The 21,541-nt window shown below is 37.7% G+C and overlaps 1 protein-coding gene across 10 annotated transcripts in view; it reads left to right on the top strand.

Annotated features, from left to right (window-relative positions):
* Positions 1-19,457, top strand: part of TCF12 (transcription factor 12) — a 397,887-nt gene extending 378,430 nt beyond the window's left edge. For 7 of the 10 annotated variants that reach the window (XM_055437090.2, XM_055437092.2, XM_055437094.2 and 4 more), the window contains 5 exons: positions 696-810; positions 1,873-2,035; positions 7,365-7,597; positions 14,665-14,818; positions 17,948-19,457. In XM_055437090.2, coding sequence (XP_055293065.1) covers positions 696-810; positions 1,873-2,035; positions 7,365-7,597; positions 14,665-14,807 — 654 coding nt within the window. In that variant the 3' untranslated portion in view covers positions 14,808-14,818; positions 17,948-19,457. The remainder of the gene's footprint in view (positions 1-695; positions 811-1,872; positions 2,036-7,364; positions 7,598-14,664; positions 14,819-17,947) is intronic. The other 3 variants (XM_055437091.2, XM_055437093.2, XM_088839647.1) reach the window with 1 other exon arrangement.
* Positions 19,458-21,541: the final 2,084 nt, after the last annotated feature.

The raw sequence follows: 21,541 nt of genomic DNA on the forward strand, positions 1-21,541 counted from the left end.
AAGACTTAATCTTCTAGTTGACTTGTCTGCTATTGTTCTAATAAAAAGCTTCATTTGTAACAGTTTTTCTAAAAATACTGCATTAGCTAAAATTGCATGCCATACCTTCTCAGTTTTAAGTTAACTGTGACTTGTCAAAATCTGATTAAAACTGAGAATAAAAATATATGGCAATTTTGGTTCCTGGAAATGTAGAGCTTCTAAGTTATTTTAATGTTGTATTGCTTTTGCTGCTCTTTTAATTTTTTTTTCTTTTTTTAGAAAAAATACAAATTCATGGATACTTTAACATATTTAAGTAGTATGTAGAATAGGTTTTCAGATTGACTGATACAAAATAGAGCTTATAATACGCTGTGCTCTCACAAAGAGTCGGGCATGCCTGAGTGACTAAGCACGGCATTGCACATAGCATATAGAGTGCTTTATCTCTATTAGCTCATTTGCTTCTCATAGCAACCCTCCGTGGAATATAAACTTTGAAAGTTAAAAATTTTTTTAACATTTTTTAAAAAATATTTTTGCTCAGAAAGTACTACTACTATCAAGTCTTTCACAGTTCAAAACCCAGAAAAGTGGCATCCAAAAACAGTTGCTAAATTTAGATAAGTGATACTGTTTTCTCTGTTAAACCCAGTGAAAGAATTTGAACAGTTACTGCCCCATGAACTTTTTTGTTTGTCTGTCTACTTTAGGTTGGAACTCATCGAGAAGACTCTGTCAGTCTCAATGGCAATCATTCAGTCCTGTCTAGTACGGTCACTGCTTCAAGCACAGACTTGAACCATAAAACACAAGAAAATTATAGAGGTAACTGTATTGTTGGTTTTCAGCAGTAGTGCAGACAGAGCTATCATTTGGCGCTCTGTCACCTTTTTCACAGTCAAATTGACATCTGTTAATCAAAAGTCATCTTAGGAGAATTCCAAACAATGGTACTACTGCATGAATGTGCAGGGTAGATATTTAGGGTTCAGAACTTTGATCGGTTTAGCTGATCCAATTATAGGTGTTTGTTGATGGATGGAACCCTGTGCAAACTGTTGTTCAGTGTTTACTAGTCATCTTCTTAGCATCTGGGTTGTTTTTTTTTTCCCCTTTTTTGGCTGCACTGTAAGGTGTGCGGGATCTTGGTTCCGTTAACCAGAGATTGAACCCACACCCACTGCAGTGGAGGCACGGAGTCTTAAACTCTACATTGCCAGGGAAGACCCTGTCCTGTCTCTTTTTAAATCACTTCCCCTCATGGTTGAGTCTTCATGGTCCCTAGAGGCAGCGAGAAAGATATTTCTGGGTATATTTAGAGTTCTGAATGATAGTAGCTGTTGTTTAGAAGATTATAATTTAATTGGGAGAGACAGATAATTCTTGTAAAAAGCAAACTATGGCCAATGTTATAGCAGACCTTACAAATAAGTACAAATATATAGGTAATAAAAGACCATCAAAGTAAAGTTTTCCCAATTATATTTAACCATGATACCTGTTTTATTGTGTTTATCCAGAAAAATGTTAAAACTTATTTCCTTTACCTTGGCAGCATCTTAAAAGTTGGTTTCTAAAATGCATCATGTTTCTCATACCTTGTTTAATTTTTAAATGGTACCTGAAAGTGAACTTTGGACTCACCATCAGGGTCAACCTTGTTTGTTGGTTTGTTTTTAATACAGATGCTTTAGAAAGCATTTTTTTTTCTAAAGTTTGTGGGCATGCTCTTTGCAACTCTGAATAGCTTACTCTTTTACATCTTCAGATTTCCATCATAGCTCTAAAATAACTAAGGATATTTGCCATCAAGAAAGCTTTTTACTGTCTTAATTCTAATTCACAAATGAATCTGGTTGTTTATTTTGTTCTTTGCCTCTTTGTTAGGTGGCTTGCAAAGTCAGTCTGGAACCGTTGTTCCAACAGAAATCAAGACTGAAAATAAAGAGAAAGATGAAAACCTTCATGAACCTCCTTCATCAGATGACATGAAATCAGATGATGAATCCTCCCAAAAAGATATCAAAGTTTCATCTAGAGGCAGAACAAGGTATTTGTTACATCCAGGTCATATTTCACTTATTTGCCATGGGTGAAAAGTGTCAGCTGTGTTCTAGATACTGTGTTGGGACTTTTATGTCTGTCATCTCGTTTAATCCTCACAGCATCCCTAAACAGGAAACATATGAAGCTGATTCTAAGTTTGTTTTCCATGTTTCCAACAATATTTTAGGGTCTGCATGTAAAGAAGAATTAGTTTTCTCCCCTCAGTGCTTATAGTCTGTATGACAGCTAGAGAACAAAATAGCTAAAACAAGTTAAATTGTACAAGTATAGGTAGAGGCAATCTGTCAATAATTATTTGAATATATTATTTTAAGTTAAGTATATTAAGTATATTATTATATATTAATATAAAATAAATTATATAATATTATTAAGTATATTGTTTTAAGTTAAGACCTCTTCTGGGATTTAAACCTGGGACCGGCAAACTTTATAGCTCATGGGCCAAATCTAGTCTATTGCCGGTTTTTGTAAATATTTATTGGAACACTGCCATGCACCATTCATTTACATATTGTCTGTGGCTGTCCTCATAGTGCAATGACAGATTTGAGTAGATCTGAGAGATGTCCCACAAAGCTGAAAATAATTACTGCCTGGCTCTTTATAAAAGAAATTTGTGAACTCATGTTTTAAACAATAATTTGAAAAGAGTGTGGAAAAGGAAGTACTCCACATGCACTGTGTGTTGCTGGGCAAGGAGTTCTAGAAATTAGACTTGACTGTTTTGAAATATGGATATTGACACATAATGAGATTAGTTTCAAATGATTTCTAAATTCTTCCATCAGATTTTTCTTTTAGTTCTACATGAAAAGAGATAATTTATTTGTGATACATCCTCCTCCTAGTCTTTTATTTTTTTTCCTCTGGTGGCTCAGTGGTAAAGAATCCGCCTGCCAATGCAGGAGACACAGGTTCAGTCCCTGGGTCAGAAGATTCCCTGGAGGAGGAAGTGGCTACCCACTCCAGTATTCTTGCCTGGGAAATCCCATGGACAGAAGAACCTAGTGGGCTATAGTCTATGAGGTCACAAAAGAATCGGACACAGCTGAGCACTCATGCACGTGGTACATTCTGTTTCTTAATATGCATCTATTTATCAGTAATAGGTATATATCACATATATTTATATTTAAAACATTGTTCTTTGGGACTTCCCTCTTGGTTCAGTGATTAAGAATCTGCCTTCCAGTACAGGGCATGTGGGTTTGATCTCTGGTTGTGAAACTAAGATCCCATATGCTGCAAAGCAACTAAGCCCACGTGGTGCAACTAAGGCCTAACACAGCCAAATAAATAAAAAATTTTTTAAATTGTTCTTTGTGTTAAAGTATGGTGCAAAGGAGATTTCAAAAAGTATGCTAGGTTAACTAAAAGAACCAGCATAGGGCTTCCCTAGTGGCTCAGCCGTAAAGAATCCACCTGTCAAAGCCAGAAACATGGATTCAATTCCTGATCCAGGAAGATGGTGTGGAACAGCTAAGCCCACATGCCAAGAAAAGCCACTCAGTGAGAAGCCATTGTAGTACTGCAGTACTACAACTGGTACTCTAGTACTCTAGTACTGCAGCTAGAGTAGCCTTTGCTTGCCATAGCTGTAGAAAAGCCTACCCAGCAACAAAGACCCAGCACAGCCAAAAAAATTTAAAAATTAATTAAAAAACAAAAAGAAAAAAGCAGTGTGGTCCTTTCTGTCATTCATATATTTAAAAGTTGTCCTTTTGTATTTGATAGTCTCACTATTTTCAATACTTTAACGTTTCTCTTGGGGAAAATTAAATCTTACAACCTAACACTACCTATTTTTTAAAATAATTCTATCATTTTAATATGTATTGTATTCAGTTGTGCAAGGGCATGAAGGAGACAAAACTGGGTCAGGGAATCCCGATGCCACTCCTTTGAGGCATCTTAATTCTTCATTTTCACAATTCAAATAGAACTTCGGGGGAATAATTTATACCTCTCTTATCATTCATCTTTTCATAATACAGGTCAGCAAACTTCCTGTGTGAAGGGCCAGATTGTAAATATTTTAGTCTTTATGGGTCAGGCAGTCTCTGTTACAACTATTGAACATTGCTATTGTTGCCATTGTTGCATGAAAGCAGCCAAATACATAACAGATGAACTGAACTAACAAAACTAAAATGAATGAATTTATTCAGTTCAGTTCAGTGGCTCGCTCATGTCTGACTCTGCGACCCTGTGAACCACAGCACACCAGGCCTCCCTGTCTATCACCAACTCCTGGACTTTACCCAAACTTATGTCCATTGAGTCGGTGATGCCGTCCAACCACCTCATCCTCTGTCATCCCCTTCTCCTCCTGCCCTCAATCTTTCCAAGCATCAGGGTCTTTTCAAATGAGTCAGCTCTTCACATCAAGTGGCCACAGTATTGGAGTTTCAGCTTCAACATCAGTCCTTCCAGTGAACACCCAGGACTGATCTCTTTTAGGATGGACTGGTTGGACCTCCTTGCAGTCCAAGGGAACTCTCAAGAGTCTTCTCCAACACCACAGTTCAAAAGCATCAATTCTTTGGCGATCAGCTTTCTTTATAGTCCAACTCTCATATCCATACATGACCACGGGAAAAACCATAGCCTTGACTAGACGGACTTTGTTGGCAAAGTAATGTCTCTGCTTTTTAATATGCTATCTAGGTTGGTCATAACTTTCCTTCCAAGGAGTAAGCGTCTTTTAATTTCATGACTGCAATCACCATCTGCAGTGATTTTGGACCCATAAAAATGAAGTCTGGCACTGTTTCCACTGTTTCCCCATCTATTTGCCATGAAGTGATGGGACCAGATGCCATGATCTTAGTTTTCTGAATGTTGAGCTTTAAGCCAACATTTTCACTCTCCTCTTTCACTTTCATCAAGAGGCTTTTGAGTTCCTCTTCACTGTCTTCCATAAGGGGTGGTGTCATCTGCATATCTGAGATTATTGATATTTCTCCCAGCAATCTTGATTCCAGCTTGTGCTTCTTCCAGCCCAGCGTTCCTCATGATGTACTCTGCATATAAGTTAAATAAGCAGGGTGACAATATACAGCCTTGACGTACTCCTTTTCCTATTTGGAACCAGTCTGTTGTTCCATGTCCAGTTCTAACTGTTGCTTCCTGACCTGCATACAGGTTTCTCAAGAGGCAGGTCAGGTGGTCTGGTATTCCCATCTCTTTCAGAATGTTCCACAGTTTATTGTGATCCACACAGTCAAAGGCTTTGGCATAGTCAATGAAGCAGAAATAGATGTTTTTCTGAAACTCTCTTGCTTTTTTGATGATCCAGCGGATGTTGGCAATTTGATCTCTGGTCCCTCTGCCTTTTCTAAAACCAGCTGGAATATCTGAAAGGTCACGGTTCACATATTGCTAAAGCCTGACTTGGAGAATTTTGAGCATTACTCTACTAGCGAGTGAGATGAGTGCAATTGTGTGGTAGTTTGAGCATTCTTTGGCATTGCCTTTCCTTGGGATTGCAATGAAAACTAACCTTTTCCAGTCCTGTGGCCACTGCTGAGTTTTCTGAATTTGCTGGCATATTGAGTGCAGCACTTTCACAGCATCATCTTTTAGGAGTTGAAATAGCTCAACTGGAATTCATCACCTCCACTAGCTTTGTTCTTAGTGATGCTTCCTAAGACCCACTTGACTTCACATTCCAGGATGTCTGGCTCTAGGTGAGTGACCACACCATCGTGATTATTTTGGTCATGAAGATCTTTTCTGTACAGTTCTTCTGTGTATTCTTGCCACCTCTTCTTAATATCTTCTGTTTCTGCTAGGCCCATACCATTTCTGTCCTTTATTGAGCCCATCTTTGCATGAAATGCTCCCTTGGTATCTCTAATTTTCTTGAAGAGATCTCTAGTCTTTCCCATTCTGTTGTTTTCCTCTATTTCTTTGCATTGATCTCTGAGGAAGGCTTTCTTATCTCTCCTTGCTATTCTTTGGAACTCTGCATTCAGTGGTTATATCTTTCCTTTTCTCCTTTGCTTTTCACTTCCCTTCTTTTCACAGCTATTTGTAAGGCCTCTTCAGACAAGGCTTTGGACTTTTTTTTGCCAATTTGTCCTTCAAAAAATAATGTTCCAGTTCAACCATGTTTTAAAATCATTACCACTAATGGTAATATTTCTTTCTGGAACAGAAAGTAGTGATTTTCTGAGATACTTCTTTCATTCCATATCTTAAGCTTTCCTTCCTCCTCCTCAGTGGACTGGGGAGAAGAACATAGAACATAAACTATAATACATTACTGTAATAGGACAGTGTTTCTCAGATGTTAATGTACATATGAATCTTATTAAAATGAAGCTTCTGATTCAGTAGGTTTTCAGTAGAACCTGAGATGCTGTATTTTTAACAGTAATGCAACACTTTTTACAGTGAAGTAAAACGTAAAGTTTTTAAACAATATTGCTGATGCTGCTAATCATATTTGGAAAAGCAGGGTGCTATAATATGTGGTCATTCAGATTATATTTATGAAGTGTTTCACTAGTTTGAAGAAGTCTTTATTAAGTAATGTACAGTGAAAATGCATTTAAATGTGTGTGTGGTATAATTTCAACTATATAGCTATATATTTATATCAAGGAAAGATTGAAAATTAATATGTTGTAGCCATGCGTTCCAGGAAACAAACTCACTCAGAAGGACAGTGCAGATAGTGAAGTGCAGTTTATTACACCGGCGGGCCCAAGGCAGAGTCTCCTCTTAGCCAAGGACCCCGACCAACATTTGTGAAAATCTTTTATACCCCATGTGTACGTGTCTGAACCCACCACTCCAAATTCCTTGAGACTTACATAAACCAAGGAAAATACAACCCCAGCAACCCCATCATTCACGTGCTGTGTGCTCATGTGCTCAAACAGTTAGCCAATAATCAATAAGCCCGAGGTTACACTCCGATAGATACAGAAAAATTTACGGCCAGTCTGGAGAAAGGGGTGATTAGTGTATGTTTTCTCTTAGGCGATGAGTAGCCTAGATACGATCTTCAAGGTTTGCCTGTCCAGAGGGGGTCTTATCCTTCTGTTGTCATTTTCATAGGCACTAAACACAGAGTTCAGAGTCCATTGGAAAGGTGGCCAAGCATGATAAGCATGAACAGGCCTAAGATGGAGTCCAGGCCCTATGAATTCCTTCTTCAAATACACAGTATTTAATTGTAGCTGTTACCATTTGATAAAATATATAGGTCATTTTAATTTTTATACTTTATAATTTTGTGCAATTAGCATATCTTACTTTATAGGGAACCTAATGGACATTGTTGTTGCTTTCTTTTCCAGCAGTACTAATGAAGATGAGGATTTGAACCCAGAACAGAAGATAGAAAGGGAGAAAGAAAGGCGGATGGCTAATAATGCCAGAGAACGCTTGCGTGTACGAGATATTAATGAGGCATTCAAGGAGCTTGGTCGAATGTGTCAGCTTCATTTAAAGAGTGAAAAACCCCAAACAAAACTCCTTATTCTTCATCAGGCCGTGGCAGTCATCCTTAGTCTAGAACAGCAAGTCAGAGGTAAGTAGGTTCAGCAGAGACATTTAACTGTTCTGCTTCTGGTGGGCAGACATTTGTGTGTCCACTCGTGCTTCCACGTGGGCAAGTTGTTTATGTGTTCTCCTAGTATTCCTGCCACCACATCATCTAGATCAGGTTTTCCCTGGTTCTCTCACCTATGTCTCACTGTGCTGGTCAATATCTGTAGGTTCAGTGCTTCCCACAAACCAGTAGAGAGCAATGCTATGAAACAGTGCAGTGAATTGCCAGCCTGCCACTCAGCATTAGCGTCTTGTGCCTCTTTGTTCTTACTGACTCTGGAATCCTATGCTGCTGAATTTACCTGCCTACACTTGTCCTTCTCCCTGCTCCTTCCTGTCTTCCCTACTTTTCTGTAGTCACTTTCTTGCCTGCTTTCCCCTGGGGCATCTGTGAGGTCCTGCTGGTTAACAGGATGTTTAGTCATGGCCTCCCTTGGCTTTGCCTTCTATGAATGTCCTTTGTATGCATGTCAGTAAGGTGTCAAGAGTTGCTTCATTGATCCCTCATCAGGAATGCCATGAGCTTCTTGGATGAATGTGTACTGGCATGCCTGTGTGTCCCTAAGGACAAAAGTGTGCTTTCCACAGACTTATCCACTGTTGACTCAGACAACTCTCCCAACTGTTATTTTGATGGAATCTTTACGGGGAGGGGGGGCGGGGCACGGCATGCCTTGTAAGTTCTTAGTTCCCCAACCAGAAATTGAGCCCAGGCCATGACAGTGAAAAGTCCAGAACCCTAACCACTAACCCACCAGGGAACTCCCTTAACGGACTCTTAAAGAAGCTTTGAAACTTTTTTTTTTTAACAAAGTGTTTATTGCGCATCTTCTCTGTCCCAGGCAGCTATGTTCTAGACCATGGGTTATCAATTAATACAAGCTCCCAGCCCTTGAGCAGTTCTATCATCAAGCTTGCTTTTTTGCATATACCTATATATCTTCTTATTCGAAGCTACGAATGCCTTATCCTAGATTGTGGCATTTGGTTCCAGACCCCATCGCCAACCCCTCTCATTGAGAACAACGTTTGTTCCTTATTTATTGGGTATTTATATGATACTTTATTTAAAGAAAGTTAGAAAAGAAAAAAGTAGGAATGGACAGATGCTTGATAACTACAACAGGAACTCTCAGCACTGATCATAGAAGGAATACTCTTTCTAAGGAAACCAGAGTTAGAGAATTTGAACACATTTTCAGAAAAACATACACTAGTAATTAATTCATCTATTTTTTTCCTCCAGTGTTTTTAATAAATAAGAGAGATCAATAAGTAACACACCTACCACTAAAACCAGATGCTTGCTGCTGTTGTCTTAAGACTTTTGAAGTATCTGTAGAGTGTAGATGTTAGTGAAACCTGATCTTATGCAATCATTTGTAAGATCTGACCTTGTCTTGATTCCATGCAACCCCAACAGTAGAAAACCTTAGCCTGAAAGAGTAACTAGTAGCTTAACTTATCCAGCTGCCTGCTACCTTCCTGGTCATTGTTATCGGTACTGACTTTTTCACACTATTCTGGAAAACTCTATATAAGGAGCCATTGACTGATAAGAATGAATAAAACTGAAGTACACTGAACTGTAACTTCATTAGGGACTGCTTTAATATTTATAAAAGCCTATCTTCCTCCTACCCTTAAACTCTGGACTTCAAAACCCAGAGCCCTTATTTTACAGGTTTATGTAAAAACCATGTAAGACTCCTTGGAAAACCCACTCCGCTGGCTATCTCACAGAGTTTTGAACCCTTCATATAGCCCATAATGCCTGTTCCTTGCCTGCAGAAGCACTTTAGAGTTTGGTTCTTTCTTTCCCTGCACTTTATCTGCAGCAGTTTTGACTTCTTTTGGTAACGTGTTCACTTTTGAAAGTCTCTTCATAACGCTGCAGGGGCCCCACCCAGTGGCCCCTGGACCCAGCAATTTCTGTAAAGATGTACATGACCTACTTTGGACATGCTCTAGGCTCTCTGAATACCTGCTTTGGTGTGGGGTGGTGTTCCAGGACCACATCTAGCTATCCACATCCTGTCAACCTTAGACAAGTGGTTACACGAGGAGGGCAGCCAGACCTGGGTCTAAGTGCATCCTTAAGGAAAGCAGGAAGTGGCTTCCCTTCCAAGCCTCAGATTCTCCCAGAGCACTTTTTGTGCCTTCAGTTCAGTTCAGTTCAGTCGCTCAGTCGTGTCCGACTCTCTGCGACCCCATGAATCACAGCACGCCAGGCCTCCCTGTCCATCACCAACTCCCGGAGTTCTCTCAAACTCATGTCCATCGAGTCGGTGATGCCATCCAGCCATCTCATTCTCTTGTCGTCCCTGTCTCCTCCCACCCCCAATCCCTCCCATCATCAGACTCTTTTCCATTGAGTCAACTCGTCGCATGAGGTGGCCAAAGTATTGGAGTTTCAGCTTTAGCATCAGTCCTTCCAATGAACACCCAGGATTGATCTCCTTTAGAATATATCAGAATCCCATCTGGTCTGTCATTGGCAGTTTAAACCTCTTCATTACCATGACTATAATTTTATCATTACTGTGTTTTACTAATCCTCAGCAGATTTCACATTATTACCTTCAAGTTTGTCCTGTCAGTTTTACTAAAGATCAAACGCTTCCTCCTCAAAATCTCATAGGTCAGCTTGATAAACTCATTTCTCTTCTTGTGATAATTTAGGGACAATAGAATTATTAGAGTTTTAGTTCCCCGGTCTCTTAGTGAATCTGAAGATGAATAAACTGGGACAGTGATTCTCAAATCTCGCTGGTCTCAGAATCACCTGAGGCTTTTCCTTTTCCCAGACAAATTTCCTACCCTCAGTAGATTTAATTCAGTTGCAATGAGATGGTCAAACATAGTAATAAGTGGTCAAAAATATTCATTGATAATACACCACTGAAATGAATAAAAATGGCATTAACCCACAAGGATAAAGGGGAGATAATAGATGAAAGAGTAAAAAATATGTGTAAGATAGTAGATAGAGTAGTGGTAACTGACTGACTTAGAAGAAATACTAACAAGAAGCAGATAGCCCATCCCCTGAAAGCCTCAGACTTTGGAGGTACTAATTATTGGGAAAAAGCAGAAGTCAGGCATCAGACCCCAAAACAGAAAGATTCATTGGAGCTCACTGTGTAAGGCTGGATCCCTAAGTCTCCTCTGTACTACATATTACTTCTTCCCTCTCTTCCCTTCTACCATAGAAGTCAGGGGGATAATTTCTGTAAAAAGTGAAATCTGAAGACTGCAAATCTGGAACATGAAGAAGAGCAGAGAATGGGTGAATCATGAAACTGAACAGTGGGACCCCTAGCCCTGTATTCTGCCTTGCTTCCCTAATGCTAGCAGCAGAGTATATTAATGCTATCCTCGAGGAAATGGGATAATCCTTTTCCAGAAAAAATAAAATACTCTAGAGAAAAGACTTCCAAGTTTAGGAATTCCTGAGTAATAATGCCTCACTTTTAGATTACTGTAGAGTAAAGCCCACCCGTTAATGTCTTACTTTAATGTTAAAGGACAGCCAGCATGAAAAAGAGAAATTGAGATCAAACCAAACAAAAGAGAAACTCAGAAGAAAACAAAAATATGCAAAAAGCATTAGGAACCTTTTTTGAAAGCTAAATATCTTCTAAGAGAAAAGGTAGGCATAAAAGAGAAGCCATGAAAAAGAAATATTCAGGTAATATGATAGCAGAAAAAATATGGTAGAGAAGTTAGCTGATAAAGCTGAAAAAATCTCCTAGAAAGAGATGAAAAATAGAAGAGAAGAACTAGTAAAAATTAGAGAGGATTAATCTAGAAGTCTAGCATCTAACCAATAGGATTTATAGTATAAGAGCAGAAAGGAATGAAGGGGATTATCATGGTAATAATACAGGAAATTTATAAGTACTGAAGAATACATGTCTCAAGATGCATAAAATCTAATCTTCCACTAAGAATAATGATTTTAAAAATTACCTCAAGCTAAAGTATATCATTATGAAATTTCAGGGCATCAGAGTTACAAAAGAATATCCTAAAGCTATTAGAGACAACATTTTAAAAGCTCACAGAAAAAGAAACAAGAGTCAAAATGTCATCAGAGTTCTGAAGTAGTGCTGTATTCCAGGAGATAGTGAAGCAATACCTCCCAAATTCTGAGGAAAAATCATATTCAACCTAGTATTCTATACCTACCCAAACCATTTATTAAAATGTAAAGATAAATATATTTCAGGTACACAATGGCTTTAAAATTTTGCCTCCTTTGAACACTTTCTGAGAGAGCATCTGGAACATAAGCTTAAACCAAGTAAGGACATAATTAGCAAAGCCAAGGGCATAGCACCTGGGAAAGAAAGGATCTACCACATAGGAGTAGCAAAAGAAAATCCTGTAACAAGAACTGCTGGGCCTAGAAAAGAATCAGTCCATACTGAAAATAGAATACTGTTAGAAGAAAGGAGGTTTCCCTGGAAATAAGATAGAATTAATAAATAAATATGATGATGTGTTTGAGATTTTAGGAAGAAATGTTGAGAGGCATTTGTTAGATCTATTAGATCATTTTAAGGGGGAAAATTAGCATTATTAACAAATGAAAAGCAAAGCAACTATAAGCTACAGGAAAAACAGTCATATGAACAAGGAAACAATCAATATAAAATTATTGACTTATATGTATGTCCACATAGATATAATGACACATATTTACCTAATCATGATATTATAAGAAGTAATTATTGAATTAGCCAAAAACTGTGCTATAAACACTTTAAGAAGAAGATGGTATTATAAAAGAGGCAAATTCTCAGCCATCTACCAGAGGGTAAGAGATATACACCTGATAGAAATGTGGGAATGACAATCACTTCTCATGCCCCACAGGGAATGTCTGACTTCTTTTGAAAATTCCATGGACAGAGGAGTCTGGCAGACTATAGTCCATGGGGTCACAAAGAGTCTTCTTAGCTTTACATCAGGCCTTCCTGACTACATACTGTGTTTGCCATGGGCTGCTCACACAGACCAGGAAGTATGAAGCAACAGCACTAGCTTTTGCTTTTTTGAATTAAAGCTCACTTTACTTCACATTTAGTAGAGCTTGTGTGTGTAGTCACTCAGTCATGTCCGACCCTTTGGGACCCCATGGACTATAGCCCACCACTCTCCTCTGTCCATAGAATTTTCCAGGCAAGGATACTGGAGTTGGTTGCCATTTCCTTCTCCAGGGGATCTTCCTGACCCAGGGATTGAACCCAGGTCTCCTGAATTGCAGGCGGATGCTTTACTGTCTGAGCTACTAGTAGAGCTTATTGTAGCATATTCTCTTGGTTCTTCCAGTCCTAAGTGTTGTCTGACTCCTTGTAGGAGTCTACAATATCTTGTCTAACTTGAGTTTTTGGCTCTTGTCCTTTCCAGCTATCGTAATCATACCTCCTAGATCAAGTGTGACACAGAGTCATATTTAGCTAAGAGTGATGTTCCATGGTAAGAGAAATGTGAGAATATTTCGATTAGGAAATGTTCATATCCTCTTTGGATTTTACATGTTAATTTGTGCCCTCTTTTCAGTCTTTCTGGTCATCGTATGAGACTCTTGCCTACACAATAAAGGGGATGTGACACCTCATGAATGACAAGCTTCTCATTAGTCAGAGGTGCACAGTCACTTGTTAAGAAAGCAGCTCCTAGTATTTTTGCATAATGATGGACATGCCAATTTCTACTATAAGTTATCCTGATAAATTAAGTAAGAGTGTACCTTCCTTCTTTCATTGCCTCCCCAGAGTTGTATAGGCTTCGTGTCTTTTTCTAAATGCAGGGGCCTAGATGATGAAGTGTTATCATGTATGAGTAATAGTCAATAGAGTCAGTAAGTTTACCATATAGTAAAGTCTTTTATCTACTTTTTTAAACTCAGAAGTGAACTGTAAATGTATCTTGATATATGCGCATTCAAATATGTTTTCACTTTCCCTGAAAGAGGAGATGCATTAAAAAAAAAAAAAAAAGGCTCTGCTATGTTGCATTCAGCTGGGCCGTCATTTTAAGAAAATCTAATATGTAAAAAAAAAAAAATCACAAATTATACAAAGTGTTGTTTTCATTACAGACTAAGTGATCTTTTTATGTTATATTCATTAAGACATTTTAATCAGTTTATAAGAATAAATGTAGCAACTTTTATACTGTATATTATAAACTGAAACAAAAAAACTACACCAGGAGGCATCATGAGTTAAATATCTTGTACTTACAACTCATTTAAAGAAATTATAAAGGAACTGTTGTTCCTAAGTAGGTTTTCATCCAGTAGGTCTTCAGTTCAGTGGATTTTCTTTACCTTTATTTTATATGGTAATATCCCATACTTTAAGCACCTTTGGAAAATGCCCACATCAAAAGTTCCGTTTGGTCTTCTCTGCTGTCTAATTTATATACAAAGTGGTAAAGGTTTTTATAACCATAGAAAGAACATCTCAGTCATCTCGTCCTACATATAAATCAGAAGAAAGAAGAAAAACAGATATACTCAGGCTACCTCTCTTCCTGGAGGAATTGGCACACTTTCCTGTAGAGGAATGGCTGAGGGTGTCTCTTAGTTTATCATTTTCTGAACTGGCAGAATTCTGGATAAAGCACAGATGTCCCTCTCCAGTACATAGAGGGTGTCAGCATTCATAGCAGTTCAGAGTATCGTACTTTTGCAGGACATTGAGGAGATTCAGTAGTCTATTAACAGCATTTGCTACGGTGTTTGGATGAAACAGTAGAACAGCTTTTAGATAATCCTGGAAAACCAAGTCATAAGAAGAATACACAAAATGGTCAGTAAGAAGTACAAGTTTCAAGGCTCATTTAATGCTGAGGTGTTTTGTGAGCATATCATTGTTGCCTCTGTGGTGTTATTCATTATGGGAATGAAATTACAGATAGATTGGTAATCCCCACAGAAAGAAAAAATAGCAGCAGTTTGTTCAGTTGAAGACCCAAGAGTCCATGATTGATAACTTGTGACTCTAATGAGAAAATTATTTTTCCTTATTTCAGAAAGGAACCTTAACCCCAAAGCAGCCTGCCTTAAGCGAAGGGAAGAAGAAAAAGTTTCTGCCGTATCGGCAGAGCCACCAACCACACTGCCAGGAACCCATCCTGGCCTTAGTGAAACTACCAACCCTATGGGTCATATGTAAACAGCAGCCAGGTAAGTATGTGTATGAAAAGTACATGGAAGTCCCCCAGCTCATCTCAAAGTCGACTTAGAACCTTTGAGTTCTAACCTTTATATTCTCTGATGGCACTGGTCATGATAAAGGTCACATGTAATTTGGAATCCAACAGTTTATTTTTCTGCTATATAGTTAGAAAACCCATGCCATTTTGTACCAAATTACTGTTCTCTTCAAAATGTGATACTGTGTGTGTGTGTGTTAGTGGCTCAGTCATGTCTAACTCTTTGCAACCCCATGGGCTGTAACCTGCCAGGCTCCTCTGTCCATGGAATTCTCCAGACAAGAATACTGGAGTAGGTTGCCATTCCCTTCTCCAGGGGATCTTCCCAACCCAGGGATCAAACTGGGGTCTCCTGCATTGCAGGCAGATTCCTTACCATCTGAGCCACCAGGGAAGTATACTTTGATTTATAAAGAATTTGGGACCGTTAAGTTCTAGATCATCATGTATACTCCCTCACGTGAATATTATTCTGATCCAAGAAAAAACAGTACTATAATTTATCTGTCAAATAATATTTTTGCTACCACTGGTGGTCCTCATTCCCCTACCCAGAAGTACTTGGTGGCATCATCAACCAGTTTTTTTGTTAGCCATCTGCCTCTTTTTTATCATGAGATTGTCCTACATAAATCTGTGCTTTCTTCCACTTGAATCATTAATGCAAGTCTATAATACTCAATATTCCTTCTCCTGTAAGAATATCAGTTACACCTTCTGGAACCTATTCAGGAATGTAAAGATGTTGTGTATGACAGAACCAGAGCATCCTTCTCTTGGGAATTGTAAAAAGACTTTTTTTTTTTATCTTCCTCTTCATAAATTAAATACAGTTTGCTTCTTTGTGTTTTTTTTTTTTTTAAACAAAGTGACAACAGTGGTAGCAGGTTGTTGTCCAAGTAGTTAGATAACATGAACCGTCTTTTTCTTAAAATATACACATTCATTTTATCTATACGTTATAAGGTTAATGTTTGCTGTGACAGAAATTAATATAGAACATAATTAAATATTTAGATCAGTAACAAAATACAGCTTGCAGCATGGATTAGGTATAGAAATGGGAACTTCATTTTTATAACCTGCCTTCACCAGTGTATAGTTATTTTCCTAGTTGAATCCGCAGAGTAAAAGCAATAAGTAAAAGTAAATGGGATGTGAATTTTGGAGCAGGAAAAATATATTCAGTGCAATTTCATTTTGTTAACTTTGTGGATATCTCATTTTGAATTTCATTTCATTTGGAATTTGATAGAATATTTTGTAAACTACAAACATTAGTTAATAACCCAACTTTACTTGAAGAAATTGATTTCCTACCACCTCTTCATATATCCTTCTTAGGATCAGACTAGACAGAAGTGGATGATTTCATTTGGGGACAAAGAAAGGGAAGTCTTGATGTAATTATTTAGGTGTCGACTGTAATTCTAACATTAGCACACTGGAAAAAGCTCTCAATCACCTTTCCCACCAAAAAAAAAGAAAATCAGCAATACAACAGACTGTGCTTGTCGAAGAGAAGAGCTAGTTGAATTACAGAGCCTCTAACCCAGGCCATTGCTTCATGTTCTGTGGAGACTATAGGATATCATGAAAAAATATTTTTATTCAAAAATATGTTTTAAGGTCTTTTAAAACAAGCCAGTGTTTTTCAGTGCAAAAGTGACTTTGTAAGTTGGCAGCTTATGTAGAGGTTCCTTCCTGTGGTCAGGTAGCAGGTAACCTGCTTCTTGTGAGAAGAGCACTTGCTTGCCTCAGAGACTTTGTCTTCTTTTCTTTTCTCTCTCTCATTTGTTGCACACATTTCTTCTCATTCTCTTCCCAGTCTCTCTCTAGCTCTTTCTCAGTCAGCTTTCCCTACCTCACGTCTCTCTTCTCTCCTACTGTTTACTTCCTGTTCTTTCATTGCAGCTCCTGCTTTCGTAGTTCTATTTTTATCTCTTTTATGAGGAAACTCCCCAACTTTATGTTAAAAGTGAGCCTTGAGCATTGTCACCTATCAAAAAGAATCCTTTTTTAAAAAGTATGAGGGAGGGAGGTGGGAGTTGTTTAAGGTTATAAGAAATGTAGTAAATGCACTTTGTTCCGTAAGATTTCAAAGGCCTAGTGTTGATGAAATTAAAATATGTTTTAAAGTTAGCTAATTTCATGAAGTCAGTTATCTGGTTTCACCTGATAACCTTCAGTTCTTTATAGAACTGGATAGCAGATTAAAACCAGTAAGAGATAATCAACTACTAAAATAAAAATGATTGATAAAAATGGATGACCGCAGAATGACTGACTAAAAAGTGGAAGAATTTGCCACCACGTAATATAAGGCGAAGTAGCTTTGACTGTTGCACTTATCCATCCCTAAGAGCATCACTCTAATATAAAACCATTCTGTGGTCCTTGTTTAATAAGAAAGTGAAAGATATGATTCTTCCTAAAACTGCTACCATCCAAAATGGCTGAAATGGGAAATTTCAGAGCTACTACTATGTATATTAAGAATATAAACATAAAATTTGTACTAATAGAGTAAAATTCTCTTAATAAATTTGTGGAACAAACATTTATTTGAGGACCTGCTATGGACCAGGAACTGAAACCAATGTGAAAATGAGTTCAAAGTGAAAACTTTTATTCAAAACTTTTCTTCCCTGAGGTCCCCGCCCTCAGAAACTTTCTGTTTAGAAGAGAAAGATGTAAACAATTAACAGTACAGTGAAATAGATGTAGCAATAAATATATGTTTTAACAGTGTCTCCCCACTGAGAACTGGATGAGCAGAACCTCAGAGCTCAGGTATTGCCAACCTGCATGTTGCCAAAACTAAAGTTCGCATAATTACTACAGCTGTTATAGAATCCCATATTTTGGGATTCTATACTTACATGAGCTCCTTTAAAAATCTTAACACATTCATCAAGAAAAACCATTTTGGTTATACCTTTAAAGAAAGAACATTTATAAGTTATGTAACTGACTGAATTTTTTGTCAACCTGGGCATAAATGAGGAATACCAAGTTGTTTTGTTTCTGGGAAGCTGTTTATTTTTACCAGTGATGTCCTAATTGGTTCTCTTCTCTCCCTTGGCTCTCCCTGCCACAGTTCCAGAGTTATCAATAGGCTAGATAGAAGGTGACCTCTCCTCATAAGGACTTGGACAACTCAGATTATCTGAAGACACAAACCTGATAGGAGGGAGAAGAAAAAAAAAACACTTGAAGCAAGAAATGCAAATGTAATCCTACGATCAAAGCAACTGGTCAACACTTCCATCAGAAGTGAAGATAGGAAGCTCATCAGATAGAACATCAACCCATGAGATGTTTGCAACAGATCATTTTGTTGCAAGCAGTGTGTCGCTTCTGCACAATCAGAGACTGTCTCGATCTCTCCACTCACCGTGGAAGTTGCCTTGTGCCTAAACTGAATTGACAAATGCATTGTAACTACAAATTTTATTTATTGTTATGGAACTGTAAGGTCTACATATAAAGGGAAAAAGTTAATGTGGAAAGCTGATCTCCACTCAGCTGATGCCAGCATTAGTTAAAGCTGTTCACGTGCAGAGAACAAAGCAGTGACAACCATTGGCCCTTAGCATTCCCGGCATACCTATTAGTGTCTTAAAAAGGAAGGGAAAAGTCTTTTGTTGCCCTCTCCTGTCCTTTTGCCATATGAATAGTGTTTTCCATGAAATAGGAAAATATTACTTGGTATAGCATTTCTCTCGTGTTCATTTTTTCATTCGTTTTTATTTTTTTGTTGTGGCTGTTGTATTTGGTCTCTGAATCTGAATAGATTATGGTCACAGTCCAGAGTCCTCCATGTAGCTCTATGTGCTTTGCATATTTACCTTACAAAGATAAGCAGAGACCATCTGTGACCATAGCCTAGCTAAGATTTTAAAAGGGGAGATTTTGTCCCCTAGATTTTCCCCAAAATAAATATTTGCTTTATTTCTAATAATCACCAAGACTTTTCAAGCTTCTAGGTTTTCATAGTAAAGCTTGTAATAGCAAGGAGTGTAAATTACAAGAGAAGAATTTACTTTTTAGAAATTGCTTTGTTTTCCAAGCAGTAAGTACTACATATAGTACTTGTAAAGTGTTAGCTGTAAGTAAGCACAAAATGGATTTAAAATACAAAGAAGATTTTTCAGGCTGTGATTATGTTGAACATAACAACCCAGTAGTCGATAAGGCAGGTAGTGTGATAAATGAACACACCACTCTGAGGCTAATTACCTAATGGAATATAAGAGCAATGGTCACGCGTGTGTCCTTCTTCTCACCTTTACTTCTCTGTCGTTTGGATGGCTGGTCAGTGGGGAGGATCGGATGGGTGGTGTAATCAACTGCAAACCGTCTGCCCCGTCCCAAGAAGATGAGCCAGATTAGCATCAAACCAGTCCTAGTCAGTCCAGCTTAATACTGTGCATTAAGGCACCCCTCTGTCTCTAATCCTTAAGCATTGTTTTTTTAAGACATAATAATCACTTTGAACTTCCATGAAACCTGTCTTCCACCACAACAACCCTGGGAGAGAAAAACATGGTGAACAAGGTTGTCTTGGCTTAATAATTCCTCATAGCCAATATCAACAGTGGCAATCAGCACACAGAAGAAAGGACCCAAATCACTATGTAACTTAAAGATTTCTGTTAATTTGAAAGAACAAAACAATTAAGACAGAACTTCAGAATCTCCGATCAGGATGATTCCTAACAAATCACTCTTTTGTAAACGTAGTGGACATTTTGGTTACTTTAATTTGCCTGTATTCTCCGATTACATCAGACTCTTATCTGTGGCCTTGTTCTTCATTTCAGTGTTAATCAGCTAAACAGAAGTTGTTGCTTATGATGTGTGAGTGAACATATGCCACTGCCTGGCCTTTTTCTTCGGAGCTTGTTGTCTTTTTCGCTATATTAGACTCTGCAGTATGCCCAGAAGCTTTCCTTCATAAAATAGAAAGAAAAAAACATTTGGCTTATTTTTCACTGTAGCTAGTCTTTTATACAATAATCTTGTAAGAAAATTTCTTGAATTCTAAATATTACTCTTTCTAGATTTTTGAAATCGAAAAGTTTTCAGTAAAAAGTTTCTTACTTTATTTTATTATATTAGGTAGTAAAAATGTAGGGTTATTTACCATAACCTGTTCATTAATATCAGAAATTTACAATAGCATTTTAAGACCATAGTAGGATTCTAGCATACCGTGTAGTACCTATGGAGTATTGTAAGAGCTAATTGTTCGAGATGAATTGCTTCTCATCTTGTTCTCCAGTTTCCATTGTTGGTTTATTGCAGATTTGTATCCTGTGTCAAATTCAAGGTATTATTGATAAACCTTTTCAACCAGCAGCAAGAAGTTCAAAATTTTTTCTGTCACTGTAACAGAAAACACAATATGTATATAACATTTATGTAGCAATAAATGTGCCATCTTTTTTTTAACATAGTAAACTAGTGAGTTTTTTACATTCCTCTCTCAAACAGTAATGCATTCTGGTTTGTTTTTTTCCCCCACCATCTCACTGTTCCCAGGAATGCCCATACTGCTTTATTTTCTTTTCTCCTAGCTTTCTTGAGATATAATTGACATATGATATTGTGAATGTTTAAGGTATACAACTTCACGACTGATATATGTATATATTGCAAAACGATTACCACAGTAAGTTTAGTTAACATCACCTTAATGTAGTTCTTTTGTGTGTGTGGCAGAGCGGGGCAAGAATTTTTAAGGACCATGCTGCTTTTCTTCTGTGCATTGTCTGTGACCTTATCTGGAAAATCCATCAAGACAGAATCAGGCTTGTAGAACTAAGCTGATAATGTAGTCTATAGCTTCTCTGGGTTATATATTTCTCCTCTTACCCTCTCTGATAGTGGCCATTTAGCCTTTTCGTGAAGGCTGACCAAACAGCGAATAGTAGTTAAAGTGTACTTATTTACAGATTTAGAGCAAAAATGAAGATAGAAGAAGACGCAGATGAAGCTTTTCAAATTAACATTCTTTGAAGCACTTTCATGTTTTATGTCCCCTTCCTCACAAAAAGCCTGTGTATTAGGGGATGGTATTTTACTGTTTTCAGATTAGAAGCTCTGCATTTATTCCAGTTTAAACCCCCACTAAAACTCCCCCACCAAAAATATGCATAATGATTATCCACAAGGACCTCATGCCAAGCCAGAGCCTGAAAGAAACAATGGATAAACTTCTTTGGACAAACATTTGTAGGGTCTATATGTGAGACACCCGAGTCATCCTCACACCCTCTTGGAATCCTGGCAAATTGCTTTTCTTGGTGAATTACAAAATCTGCTGTTCACATTGTAGGCCCAATGGATCATTTCACCTGTGGGAGTTAATGAAAAGAAACATTTTAGTTCTCTTTATACAAATTGATAATATAAAAAACTCCATCTCAGAATAAAATATAGAATGCCAGAGCTGAAATTAAATCTCGAGACTGTCTCATCAGTTCCTCGTTAATAGATTTCTAAAAACTGAGGCCCAGAGGTGTTGTATGTTTCCAAGAGCACATCATTAGTAACAGACCAAGATACTTAAAATGTGTCCTGTAAAATCTCCTTGCCTACTGTTCTTTGTCTTTATAGATCTTTAGGCCAGTTCTGTTCAGTATCTTCGCTTTCTTTCCTCTACTGCATATTTTCTTTGTTTTTCTCT

The sequence above is a fragment of the Moschus berezovskii genome, chromosome 9, assembly GCF_049115385.1.
Source record: "Moschus berezovskii isolate FMDL1 chromosome 9, NW_MosBer_1.0, whole genome shotgun sequence".
Classification (NCBI taxonomy): Eukaryota; Metazoa; Chordata; class Mammalia; order Artiodactyla; family Moschidae; genus Moschus; species Moschus berezovskii.